The sequence below is a fragment of the Aedes aegypti genome, unplaced genomic scaffold (genome assembly GCF_002204515.2).
Source record: "Aedes aegypti strain LVP_AGWG unplaced genomic scaffold, AaegL5.0 Primary Assembly AGWG_AaegL5_hic_scaff_992_PBJ_arrow, whole genome shotgun sequence".
Lineage (NCBI taxonomy): Eukaryota > Metazoa > Arthropoda > Insecta > Diptera > Culicidae > Aedes > Aedes aegypti.
In genome coordinates this window covers 38,877-60,281 of record NW_018736703.1, presented here as the reverse complement: position 1 = coordinate 60,281, position 21,405 = coordinate 38,877, and the positions used below count along the sequence as shown (strand labels likewise).

The 21,405-nt window shown below is 43.7% G+C and overlaps 1 protein-coding gene and 2 long non-coding RNA genes across 3 annotated transcripts; all 3 read right to left on the bottom strand.

Moving 5' to 3' along the window:
• Positions 1 to 201: 201 nt before the first annotated feature.
• Positions 202 to 20,625, bottom strand: LOC5565191 (pyruvate dehydrogenase [acetyl-transferring]-phosphatase 1, mitochondrial). Its single transcript, XM_021857242.1, has 4 exons — positions 20,173 to 20,625; positions 6,060 to 6,368; positions 5,430 to 5,721; positions 202 to 1,216 (listed from the first exon to the last, which is right to left on the bottom strand). The coding sequence occupies exons 1-4, from the start codon at positions 20,299 to 20,301 to the stop codon at positions 540 to 542; spliced, it is 1,407 nt and encodes a 468-aa protein (XP_021712934.1). The 5' UTR covers positions 20,302 to 20,625; the 3' UTR covers positions 202 to 539.
• LOC110681479 lies at positions 12,501 to 14,070 on the bottom strand. Its single transcript, XR_002503211.1, has 2 exons — positions 13,056 to 14,070; positions 12,501 to 12,846 (listed from the first exon to the last, which is right to left on the bottom strand). It is a non-coding gene; the product is annotated as an uncharacterized LOC110681479 (long non-coding RNA).
• Positions 18,099 to 19,811, bottom strand: LOC110681480. Its single transcript, XR_002503212.1, has 2 exons — positions 19,374 to 19,811; positions 18,099 to 19,164 (listed from the first exon to the last, which is right to left on the bottom strand). It is a non-coding gene; the product is annotated as an uncharacterized LOC110681480 (long non-coding RNA).
• Positions 20,626 to 21,405: the final 780 nt, after the last annotated feature.

The window sequence follows — 21,405 nt, the reverse complement described above, 5'->3', positions numbered from 1 at the left end:
GGGTGCGTTGGTCACGTATGATGCATCAAAATACCGTTTAAAGCATGCTCCGCTACTAACTGCACATAAAGAATGCGAAAACCAACTCGAAATACATTTGTCCAGCTAGATTGAGTAAATACTCCATAGTGTGTTGTACGCGCCAGGTTATTAGGCGCCAAAGGCGATGTTGATTGTACCGGAATAAAAACTCGATTGGACTGTTTTTAATAAAATATCAATCTGCAGCGATGTTTTATTCTCATCAATCGTATTTATAATTATCTAAATAAAAAGTTTCGGTACCGGACAAAAACGAACAAAAAAAGAACTAAAAACACTTAAGAAAACAGATTCGAAAACACTATTGAAACGTCTGTATATCTGGTATCTTATGTTACCTGAACATCTATTATACATTGGGGCCCAACGCAGGCCGGGCCCTCCCCCTCCCCCTCAGCAAGCAACAACGATTCGACTTCCCTGACTATACCTCCTAAATGCTACACCGCAGCCGACTGCAATCCGTCGCAGGCTATCCGCGATCTCGGCATCTGCTGCTAGGTGGGGCAGTTTCTCAGGTATTCCGAATCGAAGTACACCACCGTGATGGTGATGTCGTCCCGGAACAACCGGACAATATCCTGCGGCAAAGACAGCATGTGGGACAGTTTCGAGTGCTCGACGCCGTACTCGGTTCCCCCGAGCGAGTTTCGGATCAGATGCGTGGCCGCATTCCGGTCCAGTGGCTTCTTCTGCAGCCCAGCCTTGCGGGTGCTCAACATCTGACTAATCTCGCCCAACGTGATTTCGTGCTTTGGCAGTTTCAGTGGCTGTAGGAAGGCTTTGCCGTGCATGTGCTCTCCAACCAGGTGGACGGTTTGCATGGGGCTCATCGTGTCCCACAGGCCGTCACTGGCCAATATCAGGAACTTGTCACGCGGCGTTAGAATGTGGTGGGTGATTTCCGGACAGGCGGTCAGATAGGGAGGGGTGAGATAGTACGGGGCGATCACCTGCTCGCCATATTGAGGAACTACTAGCTGCTCTAATTGCTCACGGGTCCATTTGTAGCGGAAGTCTCCCATCGCCCTGAGGGGAGCCAGCTGACCGAGAAGCCGTTCGCCACGGATCACCGTGTCCCGCTCGGTGGCCGGATGCTCGTTCAGCAATCGACGCACCTCGGCAACGTTGTCACTGTTGTGTTCGGTGGTGAGCTTTTTGGCCACCCATTGACCTGCAATATGAGATGGGAAACATTCTAGAATTGGATACTACTCGCAGAAAGTATGGAATCGCTTCACTGAGTATTGAAACACCTATTGGTGCGCTGGAAGGGAGCGGGCCATTTTGGAATGAGGTTGTTTGGCGTAAAGGACATTTGGTATAACGAAAATTCTGCATAACTTGAAGCATGTTTTAAAAAACCTTATCAAATTCCATCAGATATAATTCCATAGCTTTCTTCCAGAATTGTTTAAAAGATCCCTAAATATAAGGGGTGGTGACGGTAAATTGAACACTTTAAGATTAACTCTCTAAGCCCAGGGAGATACCTTTAATTTGAAATCGGTTTTTACTACGATCGATGGGATGCGTTAGACTTCCTGCGAGTGGGGTTTTCAAATCGGAAGTTCAGATCTAGACATATTTTTCAACCGGAAATAAGTGTTACATGTTTTACACCTCTAGCAACGAATCCAATAGTTAACGAAACCAATATTAAATTTATGTTTTAGTCATTTTCAGACTTTAAGTAACGGACCAATGCAAAAATACATCATTTTGGTTTATTTTCTTGCACGGGATCATCTCCTAATCCACCATCCATGCCAGATGTAATCGCCACAAGACCATCGTCATCGTTCGGTCCACCATTGGAATCGTCATCAGGGAAACCATGTTAGTCACTCGAATCATCGTCGAAGATTAGCTGTGGAAGTGGTAAACCGGGTAGGCCAGTGCTGTTAACATAACAGTCTTTATACTTGCCTGGCAGAACGTGCTCCCGTTCGCTGCGCCTTAACACCTTCGACCGAGGTGGTTCTGGAGATTGTCGCGAAGGGAGCACAGGGTCAGTCAATGTCGTCATCGCTTGAAACACGTTCTTCGAAGTCGTCATCTGTTTCCGCTTCGTCGTCGATCATCGAATCTTTTGGTTCCGCAACGGGCATCTCCGGTGCAGGGGATGAAACCGACTCCTCAAAGTCCAATCGAACGAAAGTTGTTGGTCCCCGCGCGAGACTCACGATGGTTGACTACTTCTTCAGATCGTACAGAGTTATCCTTTGGTTTCTTCATCGTAGCCCGTGAAAACGCATTTATGGGATTTGTGATCCCACTTGCGCCTCTTCTGCTTCGGAACTTGAAACATGGCTTTCGTCCCAAACACACGCGGATGTGAAAGGTTGGGTTTCCTTCCACTTCAGGCCTCCTCAGATGCCAGAGTGTGCCCACCAGTCGGAGATCGGTTGATGAGATACACTGCCGCCCAGAAGCCTTTCGATAAGTTGTCTTCGAATAGTAGACATAGTGCCATTTCTACTATCGTCCGGTAGGCGCGCTCCGCCAAGCCATTTTTCTGGGGCGTATACTCGTTCGTAGTCTCATGCAGGATACCTTCTCGCTGTAAGCAGAGGCGACTCGTAACCTCACTTTCTACCTGTTCTACGAATCAAAAAGTGCATAATTTGGCAAATTTGGATTATGAAGTAAATAAAAAATGATTGGAATAGTTCTTTTTAACAAATCTCTACTTATTAGACGCTAACTTGTTGAAGAAATTAAAAAATTTCTGTTCGTGGAGCAGGTAGATTTGAGGTTAGGGAATCGCCACTGGCTGTAAGTATTCTTGAAAACTTTTATTCAGGTATTCCTTACCATCTTTAGTCCGGATCGCTTTGAGCTTCTTGCCGCTTTGGCACTCCGCCATCGCGTGGAATCTCTTGAAGACCACAAATACTTCATCTTCTGGTTTTGGTTTCAGGAAGTACACGAACATACGCCTCGTTTTAACATCGATGAACGTGATGTAGAACCGATTACCGTCAATCGAGTTCGTTTCCATCGGACCGCTGATATCCGAATAGACTAGTTGCAAAACGTCCGCCGCACGGGATCCGTTCTTCGGAAATGGTAGCTTCGATTGCTTTCCCATTGGGCCGATCCGACAGTCTGCACTAGCGTCTTTATTCAGCACGATGCCGATTGCCAAACCACCAAGCTGGCTGGCTTCAGCTGGTTCGCAGTCGAAATTACCTGGTTCACGTACTCTTCCATCGAGCCACACGAATCCAGATCCGACTTGATAGGCATGTGGAGCAAGCCGATTTGCCGAGACAGCCCCTTGTCTTCAAACGCCGTTTCCAATTTTTCCCACGCCACGCGGGCCGATTCCGCGTCTTCGATGTAAACGTAGTTTACCGGATCCAGGATCAGCTTCAATCGGGCTTGAAGGTCCTTTTGTTTCTCTTCGACCGCTTCAAATGTTCCGTCTTAATTTTTCTTGAGTGTCACGGCTTCCCAGAGTCCTTCCAGCTGAAAAAAAGTTTTCGCTGCGAACTTCCAAGACGACCAGTTTTCTCGTCATGCCAATCGTTCGATTGGTGGGAGGCTTCAAGATCCGCCGGGACTTGAAGTTTTAGTCGATGACATTGTCTAATGCGACAGGCCTATAACCTGTAGAGAGTAGCTAAGACGTCTGTCTTTTGTAGTGGTTAAAAAGGAACTAATTTATTTCATAAAACTCTTACAGCTATCAATAACAAGGCTTGCTAAGATACTTCTTCAACAGTACGCTTTGGCGACATCTGGTTATTTCAGTCGCGTTAGATTGTACCGAGGCGGGCGTCGGTACCGTACATCGTTGATGACGGTAGTGGCCGGAGTCAATGTTAGCGCCACGATAGGTTCTGATGTCGATAATGTCGGAGAAGTGTCGTCCATCGATCAAAACGTGGTCGATTTGCAATTCTGTCTGCTGAGGTGATCTCCAGGTGTACCGATACGGGAGACTGTGCTGTAAATAGGTGCTACGAATGTCCATGTTCTTGGACGTCATTCCCGTTCGTCAGCCGGTGGGCGCTGAGCTTTCCAATCATCGGTCTGAACTCCTCCTGGCCAACTTGAGCGTTAAAATCTCCTATCTTGACGTCGTGGCTAGTGCAGCGTTCGTACTACGCGTAAAATGCGTCCTTGTCATCATCAGTACTTCCGCAGTGTGGGCTATGCACGTTGATTATGCTAAAGTTAAAGAATTGGCCTTTAATTCTCAACTTGCACATTCTTTCGTTGATCGGCCACCATACGATCATGCGCCTCTACATATCACCCATCACTATAAAAACTGTTCCCACCTCACGACTATTGCCTCAGCTCTTGAAGAAGATTCAATTTTAAGTGAATGAATAATAGTAGAATCAGCACTTATTAAACGTTTCCAAAGGTTCTCTATCGACTTGTCAACATTTTTTTGCAAATGAGATGAGATTTCCATCAAACAAATGTTTTTGTATAAACAGTTGTACAGTAGACGAACTAATGTATTAGTTTTTTGCACTTCAGCTATTTCCCAATGCTTAACATGAACATGATTAATAGCTGAATTCAACATCGATATATTATTCGAACGGTTGATCCAAAAGAGGCTAAAAAAACAATTAATAAACTCATTGTTCAGCAAGAAATAAGCCTTACAAAAGAAGTCACACCATAGCCAAATTTTCGAAAAATTGTTGGTATTAATGTTTAACAAATTATATTAATATATTAGAACCAATCATAACTAATGCTTTCTCAATACTTATTAAATAATTGTTCCTAAAATATTTTGAATCAGGCTTTTGATATAGGAATATTTTAAAAATCCTTAGGGGGAATTCTGCAGAACCTTCCGAGATATTTTTTTTTAATTGCAGGAGTTTGTCCTTGAATTATTCATGAAAATAAAAATCTTGGAGACTCACTGGGAAAGATTTTTTTTTACTTTTTGGGGGATCTGTAGAAAGCTTGTAGAAAAATCTTCAGAAAAATCTTCGTAGAAGAACCTTTATAGTCCAATAAGTAATTTATAGACATATCTGAAGAAATTTGAAGAAAAACTAGGTAAAGCCACAGACAACAGATTTTCAAGGCCGATTACAAAACTGTGTAAGACAATAAACAGTCATTTTATATCGAAACACAAGTAGCAACACTGTGGTGGCGCTGTTATCGCTGAGTTCCCATGACGATGTGAGTGGTAAATATGAAACAGTTCAAGATACTTATATTCACCACTGATTGACGCAATTCGCTGTGTGGCGGCGCTAGTGATTGCAAGGAGTTTCTGTTTGAATATTTACACAGGTATTCAGCAAATTTTTGTTCTAGCATAAACATCTGTTATCTGTGGTAAAGCGATTCCATACTTTTGGCGGGTAGTGTATGCCACCTATCCGACCTTAACTCACCTGTATCGGTGACCGTTCCCAGCACGGCACTACAATCCCCAACGGAGGCGATGTGCAGGTGAGGTCCGTCGATATGTGCCACCAAAGCCACGGCACCACTCATGGCCACCGACATCGTCCTCAGACTGGGATGGTCGATCGCTTCCTTCGACAGATCCTGATCCAACCGCAAGAATGCATTCTCCAGCACCTGGTGCATCTGGAACCCTGCCAGCGTCGTGTTGAACAGCTCGTGGGCGAACAAGTTGAAACTCCGCTCGTATATGTCCTTGATTTCGCTGACGAACTCCAACTGAAAACCGAAAATTATCATTTAAACTTTTTTTTATAATGTAATGCACCTTCATCCCGGCTGGTCTCTTTTAAATGCGTCTCTAAAACAAAAATAATGGATAGTCTTTATAGTCTCTATACACAAATATTTGACAAGTTATTCTAGTATTCTTCCCAGATTCCTCGAGGAGTTATTTTCATATGTCTTCTAGGATATTTTCAAGAACTTCTCCAGAAATCACTTCACCAATTCCAGGAATTCAGGACCACCATTTCCTTGAGCACTCCAACGCTACTACTTCTAGTATTAGTCGCTACCAGCCTTTCTAATTATTTCGAATTGTAGAACACTCTTACCTTATCGTTATGGCAATTGATGAACGTGTGGCTCTGCGCTCCGTTTTTGACGTGCACCTTCAAATCGTCCGGCGGAACCAACGAGGCGGCGATGTACCGCATCAGCCGTTTGCTGATCACCTGCGAGCAAGCCGGACCCCCGTGCCCATCGAAGATTCCCAGCAGCAGGCCCGAGGTGTGCACGCAGGTTCCCTCCGTACGGGAGTCCTCGATGGGTGAGTTCGAAGCCAGCTGATTGGAGTCGTAGCACTTAACGGAACCACCCACAAAGTCCTGCGTGTGCTCATTGGCCCTGAGTATGCAATTGACCTGTAACAAAAATGCATCCAAAACTGAAAGCTTCCCTTATAATTTTGAGGAATTCAATTAGTAACATTTTTAGCTAGTTTTCCAAAGTTTCCTTCAGGTTTCACTCCGAAAATTTCGTCAGGAATTTATTTGACTTTTAACAACCTTCTCAATGCATTTCCTACAAGAATTTCGTTCAATACACCTTCAAGAGTTGAACCTGATTTTGTTTCTATACATAACCTCACACCCCTCAAAGATTTATTCACAAATTCCCCACGAAAATTCCTTCTGCAATACATCCAACGAACGAAATGTTAAAGATTCCCTTTCTAGACATATTCAATAATTGAAGCAGTAATTTCTCCATAAATATCAAACTGATTTCGTAGCACTACTTCCAAAATTGTCGGTCATTTCTCGTAAAATCTATTCTACAAGAATTCATCAAGAGATGACTCCTTTTATTTTGAAGAATCCATGATGATTTTACTTAAAAAAAATACTCGAGAATTGTGTGGAAGAACTGCATCAGTAATTCGTGGATGAAATTTTGGACAAAATCCTAAAACAAATCTGGCGAAACTATTGAACTAAATTGGGGAATTTGTTGAGAAAATCCTCGAAGAGTTTTTAATAGATTCAGTTTCGTAGCAATACCTGGGACAACTCGTAGTAGAATTCATGGAGGAATGTGCATGAAAATGACTGAACGAACTGGAAAACCCGGGACACGAACTCCTTGAGGAATTCTTGTGAGGTTTCCTGTACAAGTCTCCTGTAACGTACTTCTTCACAAATGCTCTGGAATAAACATTTGAGGATTTTGAAGGTAAAGCTTTTTGAGAACGTATTTATCAATTACCCTATCTTTCCCTCGACTTTGATCGACTATATCTTTACGAAAAAAGCGTTGTCATATAAAAAGTAATTAAAAAAACAATATTATAAAATGGCTAAATTTGCCGAACATAGTGTAATTAATTTTAGTTCTTTTTCAATAGTAAATCGATTGTTTATAAATAGTTTTTTTTCTATTTGAACAGTTAGTTGACTATTGAATTATTCTGATAATGAAATCATATTCTATCTAGTAGTCATTGCTTAGTATTCATCTGATTCGATTTGTCTCAAGTTAATCGAAAATCAATGAAGCTCCGGAGCTACCATGGGAAAAAGAGGGTTCGAAAGGTCTGGGTCATTTGACATAACGTCATTTGGCATAACGGTCAGTGGTAATACACCTAAAATGGTTAGTCGCGTTCCTCCGATGTCCTTATAAACCTTTCCAGCATCAAAATTATTCATTTTCGATCGTTTTGTAAATTTTAAGTGTATCCGAGAAACAGGACTGCTTGTATCGAAGAGTGCTTATTCTACCGGATCAGTGTTTCGGTACTATTGTTCGCCTGAGTCATTTGTGCTCTCCCCGGCCCGCGTTAGTAGACTTGCTGTTGCTGTGCGAATAGAACAGCCAAATCGTTCAGCATGTGCGATATATTTATTAACACTGTCGAGTTTCGTTTCTCGACTGATGCGCCCCGGCCGTCGTGGCTTGAGATTGCCGAGTTTGTGAAGCAGTTACAAACTGATGTGTCCGATGTGGAAACCGTCTACAAGTTAACGGAGAATCGTAGCATATGCATCAAGTTAAAGACAGTCTGAATTCGCAATGTTAAGAGGCTTTGCGGGTAAATTCGGAACCAAAAAATTTCCAACATGCATCCGGGAAATCTGTGAGAGTTTGCATGGTGATCGTCACCGAGGACGACATTGTGGAAGTTATTTCATTTTCATTTTCATTTTGCAGCGTTTGGTGGGGCAATGAGAGCGCAAGTCAGTCCAAAGCCGGGGTAAGGGATAGGTAATGGCCGTAATAGTCTATGCGGACCACTTGAACACCATCGGAAAGGATAAGAAGGGTTGGGGTAGGGTATAGGGAATGGAGAAGACTTGACACAGTAATGCGATTAATGCTGCAAAATGTAAATGTGCTGAAAGCAATTTAATTTGAGTTTTGAAGTTTGATTTGACTTATTAAAATTCCAAATAGATCGGCCATTGTACAAGTAAGAAAGAATATGCTGATCGCTTTCTAGAAATTTTATAAACAACAAAATAATAACAATATGAGAGTGATGCTAAGGGCTGCTGATGGCACAATGCGACGCTTTAGGAGATTTTGATACTGAATGAACATTACTATACAGAGCGCAATTTAATCGATGGTGATAACTTTACAAACTTTATCTGTTTTTACACTGATTGACGATGCTGATTTATGTAAAAATATTTAAAAAATATTTGATATTAGTTCATTTGTTTGTGTGATTTAGGTGTTAATAATGGAAAAAATTTACATACCCTTGATTAAATACTTCCCTGACCAGAAATATTATATTTTGAGCGCCCTTTTCGAAGCTATTCTATCCAGGTATCCATGTACTGCTTTCAATCCTGAAATTATTCTTATTGTGCATGCTCATGCATTATATTAGTGATGCTCATAATCATGCAACAGATAAGAAGGAGAGAAAAAGAGAATATAGGAACAGTGATTAGTAATGAGTTAATTATGTAGTTTTGTTAGAATTATAAACAATTAAACAGCAGTAATGAATAACTTATAAAATTACTTTGCAGCATAGCTGAGCCTTTCGGAACGTAAGACCGATGTATAAAAATAATTTGTTTCGAAATTGTCCGCGTGGTCTTCTAGTGCCCCTATTAGATCAGAATCAGTCATAGACATACATATCGAATGCTCGCCATGACCCTATGACCAACATTTGTATATGTATAGACTTAGCTGATGTGGCTTTTCTAACAGGTAGTTCTTTCACTCATTGATTGTCTTCAAAACCTTGTCAAGTATAGAAAATTGATTTTATTTCATTTATTACTACATTAAAGCTACATTGTACTTATTAAGTATTAGGTATTATTTTATGTTTTTATCACTATTGATATTATCAAGGCCAGAATTCCCAGTGAGTGAAGAATTTTATAGTACTAGAACACCATAGAAGATCGCTTAACATTACCTAATCATGGAACGGCTTTTTGCTCTATTATTTTAGGTAGATGCTATCGATCTCCCTTTGCTCCTATCCGCAACCCGGTGCACGCGCCCTGTTGGTTTTCGAAAACCTCGTAGAAGATTACAAACCGTCAATGGCATTCCCAATCACTACCCCACATTGCACGTTCAAGGGTCTGATTGTGCTCCTAACCCACCCTCAGTCTGTAATCTTCTCGCCAGTTTGAAATTATATTTTCCCGAAGTGAAAGTAATTTTGATGAGTGATAGCGTAGTGCAGCCCAACTGCATAGTACAGTAGTTTAACCAGAATCTTTAGGTCAGAAGATAATATCTAAATTTTGTAATAAAAAGGTTGCCATTGCTTTGAAATTTACCCAACATCTAATCAAAACTACTAACAATAGCGATCAATTATCAAAATTCATCGCTCCCTGGAAAATATAATCCCAAGCCCAGGGACATTGTGGAAGTTATTGAAGAAGAAATACTTGAAGAGCCTTTGGAAGTCGAGAAGACTACATCCATCGGACGTATGGTATTCCAAATGCCACGCAACTGGTGAATAACTTTAACGCTGAATGGAAGAGCAGAAGAAAAAGCTAGCGGCAAGCCAGCGTCGAGCCCAGTTTGCCTCTTCAGGATCCGTCGACCGCGCCCCTCCGAAGAAAAGTTAACGCAAGGCTGATAGATAGCTAAATAAGATATTGTGGAATAATTCTTGTGTTCTCTAGATAATCGACTCCGCAAAGGTTTCAGAAACCGTATGAGCCTAACAAATAAACGATAGGTAAAAAAAAAGTATCTATCACGAACTCAGGCACTTCTAGTTGTAAAGGCATCGCTAAAATTTGTTTTTCTTACCAATATTGCCCAAAAGATGTTCTTCTAACCGTTTACGTAATTGGATTGAACTATCATATGATGAGAATGTTATCTTCATATTGGCAATCAATGTATTACCACATGGTAATTTGACATAACATATTTTAAAAGAAGGGATATCTGGTTACGCCAAATGGACATTATGCCAAACGACTATATGCTAAATATGCTCCCGTCAAAATATTTAAATTGGATTGAACAAACTACAATACAATAGCGTTTTCAAGATTATTAACAATGAGATTAACCTCTAAGCGCAGAAATTTGCAAAAAAAATTATTGCTACTATTGAAGCACTATGTCGGAAATTAGGCAGCATTGCAGAACTCAACTGTTGATGGAGGCATAATTGTTCCATGTTACAGAATTAACAATATGAAGCTTTTGTGACCAAATATGTGTTAACAACATAAAATTTTCATAACGTTGATGATCGCTAAGAAAATTTTAAGGTGTTAATACATATTTGCTGTTCGGGCGACTTTATAATTCGATTGATTTTTCATTCTTCCATAACGACAAATGGGAACCACATTTTTTTTCAATATTTTTTATAGAAGTTTTACTCTTTTTTTCTTTTTGAATTTGTGTCGAGATCCATAACTAATCTCACGCACCTTACAGGAGAGATATTTGTCATATTCTTTGTAAAATCGTAATTCGATGAGTTCTAAATTTCCGAAAACATCTTAAGCGAAATTTTAATAATTATAATTGAAATTCTATGATATACACTTGTCTGTTTTCTGATATTCTGAGCAATTTTTTTAGGAAGGTCTAGAAGTAGAAGCTCAAATAAATTGCGGGCAAAATTAGTGCTGGCTTTCAAGACCCTCAGCGTTGAAATTGCCTCCTCCTCACGTTTTTAAGACACATCAAAAGTTTAAGGTCATCGTCTATCATCACGGATCCGATGGGGGGTCTGTAGCCTTGAGGTTACGCTTCCGCTTCATAAGCGGAAGATCATGGGTTCGATTCCCAGCCCCTCCACAAAAAACTCGTCTAGCCACCAGAAGACGCCTCACGGAGCTCATCCATCCTCCGTCAGTATCAGATGGAGACTGAGACAAACTGACCCTCTTCGCAGGCAGCTAGCCTCACTAATAGCAGAGCTTTCTCCTACCTGCTCGGTGTGAGAGTTAAAGAGTAGGAGAGAGTAAAACTAGATGTAAATATAGATAAGTTGAAAATAGATCTGTATCGATAAAGCAGCTACAGATCAACTGAGTCCGGCACAGTAGTGGCCACGAGCACGGAGTGCCTTAAAAAAAAAAATCCAAATTTTACTACACATTTTAGTATTGCAACGTTCCTTGCTTCAACAATGGAATTAGTGAAAGTTTCGAGACCATTGTCAATATCAAGATTTGTTTGCAAAGAAATTCTAACACCAAGATTACTATCGATATATGTTTTACATTTATTGTCGGCTCGAAAATAATTGAAAGTGGAGCTGATAGGATTGAGAATCGCTTCATGGGATATTTGAAATGAAACAGGGACATGATCAGAATCAAAATCAGCATGAGTAATCAGTTGGCTATAGAGATGACTTGAGTCGGTAAGGACCAAATCAATCGTAGAGGGGATTCTAGAAGAGGAAATACATGAAGGGCTATCAGTGTTAATTCGCGACGATTAATTTGCGATCGGATGCGAACCAATGACAGAGAGAAGAAACGAAAATAAACAACTAGCCAATAAGCACGTAATTTACGACCCACAAACAGAAGAAGGCAACTCATACCATGCGAAGGGATATACTAGAACCATACCGATCCCTTCCCCTATAGCATTCTAAACAGACAGAGCCATCACTCAGCACAAAAAACAGATGGTAACATTAGCATTAGAAAGTAAAGGCGCACTGCCCCATGAACTCAGAAGGAAGGGAAAGCCATAAAAACAAAGATCGTTAACAATTTCCTTCCATAGCAAGCAGGTAGGACCAAACCGTCATAAGCACAAAGCGCAGGCCCTCGCTGAGCCTGACGCATTCGATTGATACGCGGACAGGAGTCATAACGAAGAGAAAGGGAAAGCATTGATCTAATGGTAAGGCGCAACAAGAACAAATATGTCCCTGCGTCAACCCACGCATAGAAAGTAATCATCCCACGCAACGAAAGAAACAAAGTAATTAAATTCGAAATTTATTACCTACGCACTCAGAGACATACCTTACGAGAAAAAACCTAAAACATTGAAATCTCTTTGCTTCTTTCTCGTGGGAGAAAATTAGATTTAGGCAATCACGACAATTGTCCCTTTCTAACTTTAAGAATCAATAGGACCTACGATAGAACTGCATTTGTCACTTCTTAGAATAAGTCCCCCAGATCGACGAAAGTCGCCTATAAAAACCCAGAACCAACCACGAAATACATGATCTTACGTTTAGACTCGGAACAGGCAACTTGTCTTTCTAGAGAGAAATTCCTGGTAAGTCCAACCACTAAGGTTATCACCAACGATTGCAAACTCGACTCCTTCGGTTGCGGACTACTCGCCTGGCGGGTGTCGTTCTGACGAGTCAGCTTTCAATCGTTAAGAGAGAGAGCTCCCTATTGGAACCTTCCACTGTCAGGTACTGGTTAAAACATCAGCCTGTCCGTCTGAAGGGAAAGAGAAGGGGATCAATCTCCAACCAAGCCTTTCGAACACAAAACCGTCGTACACCGGTTGACCGCTCGATTCCTTCGGTTGCAGACTACTCGCCTGGCGGGTGTCGTTCCGACGACTCGGCGTGCATCCTTTTGCGGATATAATCCACTAGTTGGAACCTTCCACTGTCAGGTACTGGTTAAAACATCAGCCTGTCCGTCTGAAGGGAAAAACAAGAGGAAATATCCACGACTGGTTCTCCTCTGTTGTTGAACCGCCGTAACAACGGTTAAACACTCGCTTCCTTCGGTTGCGGACCACTCGCCTGGCGAGTGTCGTTCCGACGAATCAGTGCTTAACTGTTAAAGAGACACGGTTCTCTAGTCGAACCTTCCGCCAGCAGGTACTGGGTCAGCCACCCAGCCTGTCAGTCCGAAGGGGAAGATTGGGGAAACGCACTCAGTTGGCGTCTACCAGTTGTCGGTAAGATCGAGTAAATACCGCGAGATCGTGCTAGAGTCGACGCGCGGATTCCGGCCATAAAGAAAATCCCGCGGGCCGTTTACATGGTGCCCCGAGTGAGGAGCCACAACGTCGCGCGTTTTCGTTGCGGTTAAAAGCAAGGTGTGGTTACCGCCTAAAGAGTAACCAGAAGAAAATTCCTGTAGTGTTTAGGTCTTTTGAACTAGTTCTCTGGGAAAACACACCTAGGGAAAAGGTGTTTGTACAACGAGTTTCGAAATCGGTGGAAGGAATGGTCAGGCCTAAACGACCATAAGAAGATTCGCAGAAGAAAAGTGTTGGAAAGTGTTCTGTTGAAATACGCGCTCAACGCTGAGTCATCAATTTAAAATAATCGCTGTTGCGATACTAAGAAAGGTGTCACAACGGGCACGATCCTTGCGAGGACGTGCTAGAGAACCGGTAAGAAGGCGTCGAATCGACCATTGGAAACCCAGGAAGAGGACAACGGGCACGATCCTTGCGAGGACGTGCTAGAGAGCCGGAAGGCGTCGAATCGACCATCGGAAACCCTAGGAAGAGGACAACGGGCACGATCCTTGCGAGGACGTGCTAGAGAGCCGGAAGGCGTCGAATCGACCGTTGGAAACCCCAGGAAGAGGACAACGGGCACGATCCTTGCGAGGACGTGCTAGAGAGCCGGAAGGCGTCGAATCGACTATTGGAAACCCCAGGAAGAGGACAACGGGCACGATCCTTGCGAGGACGTGCTAGAGAGCCGGAAGGCGTCGAATCGACCGTTGGAAACCCCAGGAAGAGGACAACGGGCACGATCCTTGCGAGGACGTGCTAGAGAGCCGGAAGGCGTCGAATCGACTATTGGAAACCCCAGGAAGAGGACAACGGGCACGATCCTTGCGAGGACGTGCTAGAGAGCCGGAAGGCGTCGAATCGACCGTTGGAAACCCCAGGAAGAGGACAACGGGCACGATCCTTGCGAGGACGTGCTAGAGAGCCGGAAGGCGTCGAATCGACTATTGGAAACCCCAGGAAGAGGACAACGGGCACGATCCTTGCGAGGACATGCTAGAGAGCCGGAAGGCGTCGAATCGACCGTTGGAAACCCCAGGAAGAGGACAACGGGCACGATCCTTGCGAGGACGTGCTAGAGAGCCGGAAGGCGTCGAATCGACTATTGGAAACCCCAGGAAGAGGACAACGGGCACGATCCTTGCGAGGACGTGCTAGAGAACCGGTAAGAAGGCGTCGAATCGACCATTGGAAACCCCAGGAAGAGGACAACGGGCACGATCCTTGCGAGGACGTGCTAGAGAGCCGGAAGGCGTCGAATCGACCATCGGAAACCCTAGGAAGAGGACAACGGGCACGATCCTTGCGAGGACGTGCTAGAGAGCCGGAAGGCGTCGAATCGACCGTTGGAAACCCCAGGAAGAGGACAACGGGCACGATCCTTGCGAGGACGTGCTAGAGAGCCGGAAGGCGTCGAATCGACTATTGGAAACCCCAGGAAGAGGACAACGGGCACGATCCTTGCGAGGACGTGCTAGAGAGCCGGAAGGCGTCGAATCGACCGTTGGAAACCCCAGGAAGAGGACAACGGGCACGATCCTTGCGAGGACGTGCTAGAGAGCCGGAAGGCGTCGAATCGACTATTGGAAACCCCAGGAAGAGGACAACGGGCACGATCCTTGCGAGGACGTGCTAGAGAACCGGTAAGAAGGCGTCGAATCGACCATTGGAAACCCCAGGAAGAGGACAACGGGGCACGATCCTTGCGAGGACGTGCTAGAGAACCGAAAAGAAGGCGGTCGAATTAACCACTTTAAACCTCACCAGAGGACTAAAACGCGAACCAGCAAAAATCGAACGAATCCGGAATTCTAGAGAGAAGCCACAAGGAACAAAATGTCTAGCATGCTTGTGGATAACCAAAACGGCAACTGCCGCCTTTGTAACGACACAGACGATGAAAACAAAAAAATTGGTGAAGTAAAGTCATTGATAACAGCTGATAAAAACGCTAATAACATAAAGAAGAGAGCAGTAGTAAATGACGAGTGTGTCCTAGCAACGTCATCACAACCCGTCAAGAAGACAAAGGCAACAGCCGACAAGTGCAACGAAGCGGCTACATCACGCAGCGGCGACGAAGCAGCGGTGGCAATAACAGCAGCAGCCAACGAGTGCAGCGAAACAACGTCATCAAGCAGCATCGAAGGAGCAGCGGCAGCAGTAGCAACAATCGACGGGTGCAGCGAAGCAACGTCATCAAGCAGCATCGGAGGAGCAGCGGCAGCAGTAGCAACAATCGACGAGCGCATCGAAGCAGCATCATCCAAAGTCACTACGGCAGCGGCGCTAGAACACGAGCTGAACGAAATATCGACGAAGGAGAAAAGCATCTGTAAAAACCACGACCCTGCAATATTGACGAGCTTCAATAAACACCTACGGGAAAGAAGGCGGAATAAACGAAGAATAAAACCACCAACGTGGCATCTTAACGAGGAAGGCCTAACCGCCACGACAAGGTACGTCACGGCATCATCAAAAGACTTGATAACGAGAGAACTCAAAGAAAACAATAACCCGGCGAAGAAAGCCAGGGTAATCAACGCCAACATGTGGCCCTTAACAGTAATAGCACTATTCCTACTGATTAGCCAAGCATTAGGAAGTGAGCTTAAAGGGCTCATAGCGTACGATTGCACCAGCAACAACGTAAACATAACGAGCTATTCACTGATGGACGTCGCATCGTGTATTCCACCAACTAGGAATCTCACGACTACGGAAGTCCGCATACAAGTCTTACAAAGAAGCCCAAAAGCATTCGTGAAGGTCCACCAGTGCAAGGTAATAATAAAACGATCAATCCGACACTGCGGTGCGCTTTCTCATACGTCAGATTATGAGCATGGGTACGCATACATCGTCAAGGAATTCACCCCGGACGAATGCAGGTTAGCTCAATTGCTCGGATCCGTATCACTATCCGAGAGCAACAAGATTCGCGAACTCCGTCGCAACAGCACAACGCGAGGAGAAACACTAATAGTAGGGAGTCTGAAAGGAAGCTCTTGTAGCGGTGGAGTCTACAGAACTGCATCATACACCTGGGAAGGAGCACTAGTTTTCTATGAGTACGAGATAAGCATGTACGATTACACAGCAACGGCGGACATCGAAAACGACCAGGTGGCTCTAAGAAACGGTATAGTATGTGCCTACAAAACCGGATGGTGCCTAGACCCTGAGTTCGGCTACATGACGTGGGAAGTTGACCTGCGGAGACAATGCGAGGAGACCGAATTCGAAATCATATATGAAGGGACTGTAAACAAAACCTTTGATCACGATAACGACAAATCAAGATCAAAAGCAGTCTACACGCTTCTGTCGGACACTCACATGTTCTCGATAAGAGCACGCGACAAAACTCAAATATGTGGATTCGACGCGTACGTTACAGACCACCCCAGAATCTATATAATAGAGGCCAGCGGATTCAAGTCCCCCTTCAAACGAAAGGAAAGCACCGGACGAAACCTGGACCTTTTTACTTACTTCAATTCGAAAATAACGTTGGTCGAGAACTACCTGGGCCAACAACTGAATGAAGTATATACAACAGTTATGACGGAAATGTGCAAAATCGACAAGGCACTAATGGAAACCAAACTTACTCTAGCAAGAGTCAACCCAAGCGAATTCGTGTCCAACATAGTAAAACGATCCGGGTTCACCGCTATCGTAGCAGCAGAAGTGCTCTACATCATCGAGTGTAAACCAGTCTTCGTAACATATGAAAGCAAACAGGAATGTTACCAAGAAATTCCTGTAAAGTACAACAACGTGTCAATGTACATGGCACCAGTGACACGTATCCTACAAAGAAGAGGGACCGAAATAGACTGCACACCTCTAATACCAGCAAAATTCACCATCGGAGGAAGATGGTACACCACGGACCAAAGACTACGAGAGTCTACACCCCCGAACAAACTAACGACAGACGTCATTACAAGCTGGTCATATACATCACTACCAAGCCTCATGCAAAGCGGAGTGTACGACGCGGAAAGCCTTGAAAGAATGAAAAACATGGTCTACGAGCAAGGGGACAAGAAGATAGCATCATCGGTACTCCACAAGGCGATATCAGGGCAGCATCCCAATCTACAAGGATACACCTTCGACGCCCTCATATCTGAAAGGATCGTCGACAACGCTTTCAACAAATATTGGTCTAAACTCATCTCCTGGTCAACATGGTTAGGCAACGTAACATCAACGGCACTTGGAATCTACATGATAACGAGGATTCGGATGGCAGCTATTGGCGTCCTTTTGGGACTCGCTAACGACTCTTCTATCGCACCGCAACGTAATGAAGCGATACCAAGACAAGAACGACCTAACGGAATGCACCACTCTAGCGCCGCAGCCAACTGACAAGCAAGACGATCACCATGAGGAAGAATCAAACAACGAGAGCAGACCTCGCCCCTACCCCAGGCCGAGCAATATAGTGACTTCTAAATAAGATATCAGATAATCATAATACACACATGGTAAGAAATTATATGGAACATAATCTTTACATCATCATTTACAACAAGACTATTGTACGACCAAGAATAATAAAATTAAGTGAAATCAAACCGTATAAAAAAAAAAAAGAAAGAAAGAAATACGGTAATAATATTAAAATACATTGTAACCATTTGACAATTGCCTTTTTAGCAAGTAAGCTCAAGAATAACAACCTTCATAATAATTAAAGAACAAGCATAGACAATTATAACGTCGCGGAAACAATATTGTAAAATTAAGGATTTTACGAAGGGCGGTGTTAATTCGCGACGATTAATTTGCGATCGGATGCGAACCAATGACAGAGAGAAGAAACGAAAATAAACAACTAGCCAATAAGCACGTAATTTACGACCCACAAACAGAAGAAGGCAACTCATACCATGCGAAGGGATATACTAGAACCATACCGATCCCTTCCCCTATAGCATTCTAAACAGACAGAGCCATCACTCAGCACAAAAAACAGATGGTAACATTAGCATTAGAAAGTAAAGGCGCACTGCCCCATCAACTCAGAAGGAAGGGAAAGCCATAAAAACAAAGATCGTTAACAATTTCCTTCCATAGCAAGCAGGTAGGACCAAACCGTCATAAGCACAAAGCGCAGGCCCTCGCTGAGCCTGACGCATTCGATTGATACGCGGACAGGAGTCATAACGAAGAGAAAGGGAAAGCATTGATCTAATGGTAAGGCGCAACAAGAACAAATATGTCCCTGCGTCAACCCACGCATAGAAAGTAATCATCCCACGCAACGAAAGAAACAAAGTAATTAAATTCGAAATTTATTACCTACGCACTCAGAGACATACCTTACGAGAAAAAACCTAAAACATTGAAATCTCTTTGCTTCTTTCTCGTGGGAGAAAATTAGATTTAGGCAATCACGACAATTGTCCCTTTCTAACTTTAAGAATCAATAGGACCTACGATAGAACTGCATTTGTCACTTCTTAGAATAAGTCCCCCAGATCGACGAAAGTCGCCTATAAAAACCCAGAACCAACCACGAAATACATGATCTTACGTTTAGACTCGGAACAGGCAACTTGTCTTTCTAGAGAGAAATTCCTGGTAAGTCCAACCACTAAGGTTATCACCAACGATTGCAAACTCGACTCCTTCGGTTGCGGACTACTCGCCTGGCGGGTGTCGTTCTGACGAGTCAGCTTTCAATCGTTAAGAGAGAGAGCTCCCTATTGGAACCTTCCACTGTCAGGTACTGGTTAAAACATCAGCCTGTCCGTCTGAAGGGAAAGAGAAGGGGATCAATCTCCAACCAAGCCTTTCGAACACAAAACCGTCGTACACCGGTTGACCGCTCGATTCCTTCGGTTGCAGACTACTCGCCTGGCGGGTGTCGTTCCGACGACTCGGCGTGCATCCTTTTGCGGATATAATCCACTAGTTGGAACCTTCCACTGTCAGGTACTGGTTAAAACATCAGCCTGTCCGTCTGAAGGGAAAAACAAGAGGAAATATCCACGACTGGTTCTCCTCTGTTGTTGAACCGCCGTAACAACGGTTAAACACTCGCTTCCTTCGGTTGCGGACCACTCGCCTGGCGAGTGTCGTTCCGACGAATCAGTGCTTAACTGTTAAAGAGACACGGTTCTCTAGTCGAACCTTCCGCCAGCAGGTACTGGGTCAGCCACCCAGCCTGTCAGTCCGAAGGGGAAGATTGGGGAAACGCACTCAGTTGGCGTCTACCAGTTGTCGGTAAGATCGAGTAAATACCGCGAGATCGTGCTAGAGTCGACGCGCGGATTCCGGCCATAAAGAAAATCCCGCGGGCCGTTTACAATCAGGGTATTTAATTGACAAATGTCCTGAAGAGCACTCATCAAATAAAATTCTGCCGTTGTAATTGCTTCGCAAATTATTCCATGAGCGATGTTTCGCATTAAAGTAACCAATGACAATTTTTTAACCTATTGCAAGTCAATTTCCCCAAGTCAGTTTAAAGCAAAATAACTTGCTGCCCAGTGTATTGAAAAGGCAAATACACAGCAAAAAGTGACTAGTCAATCTTTGTTGCAAATATTAACTTGTTAGTAAGCAGGTCGAAAATAGTGAACGTCACTATAAAGTGACCCGCTACCAGCCCTGCCAATGTAAACATCGACCAGATCGACGTAAGAAACTCCAAACGAGGTTAGGTTCAGTTAACTATTTTCACCGATTCGAATTCCTTTTTAGCAATGCTACACTTACATCATATGGGGACAGCTTCGGAGGCCCGGACGGACGATAGTGGGATGCAGCCTGATGGAAACTTCGACGGCATACCGCTGCTAACAGGTGGCTCCTCTGCGCCACCAACTTTTGCACCAAATTGGTCATTATTTCTCTTCTACGCTGGAATCGGCTGGGAAAAAAATCCTCTCGGTCCCGGGTCGAATAACACCGTACCCTTCCCCCGAGGAACTGGCCGAACCCCCCGGCGTTAGTTCGTAGCAATCTGCACCGCACTTCACTTCAGTACCGCGGTTTTACATAATTTCACTGAATTTTCCGAGTTAAAGTGAGGGTTTTCCTGCAAAATTTTCGAGACCTTTCAGATGCAATTTTTCATATCACGGATGCGTAAAAGCTCGATAATCAACACACAGTTCGACCTCGGGCCGATCGCGAAAAAAAAAATCACAGCAACACTAGAAATCCTTTATAAGAGAGATTCGCGGAAGCTGACATTTCTGTCAAAGTGTGAGCCAATCGAGCAGCGAGAGCTGTCAAAGTGTGAGCCAAACGAACATGCGTTATGTTTGTTTTGAACTTTTCTTGAGGAGTAATGTAATCCGCTTGAAATTATTTCAGTAAACGTAATTTTGCATGAAGCAAAAAAAATGGAATATTTCACTTTTTTGAATTTTTGTCAATGCGACTTTTAGTTTTTGATTTTTTTGGCTGTTTATTAGTTTTGATATGTAGCTCAAAGATCTATAACGAAACAAAATACACTTTATAGCAATGAGGAAGTCATGTCCGTGTTACAATATTATTCTCGACGCCGAGCAAAATCAGCACTGCTGGTCTGTTGCCAAATCATTCCATTTTACTTCCGCCCATCTCTCTATAAAGGATCACTAAGCAACACGCACCCGACCCGACAGCTGTCAATGATGTGCACTGAAGCAAAAACACATCAGCGAGCACGCGAAAATATCGTGTGCTGCAAAAAGGGCGTAAGTGACATAATCGATTTCTCTTCATCGATCCTCATTTGAACCAAGGCGGGTCCAATTCTCTAAGGTGTCCTATAGGCCAGGGGAAGTGGTTCACCTAGAGTGAATTTATGTCAAAGAAAAAGTAGATTTTGTATGAGATTTGACAGAAAAATGAATGACAAGTTCATCCACTTCTCCTGGCCTATTATGCTCACTTCGTGGAGAAAACCAGACAGGGTAGGAGAGGAAGGGCTGGCCGTTTTGTTTACAAACATCTGAG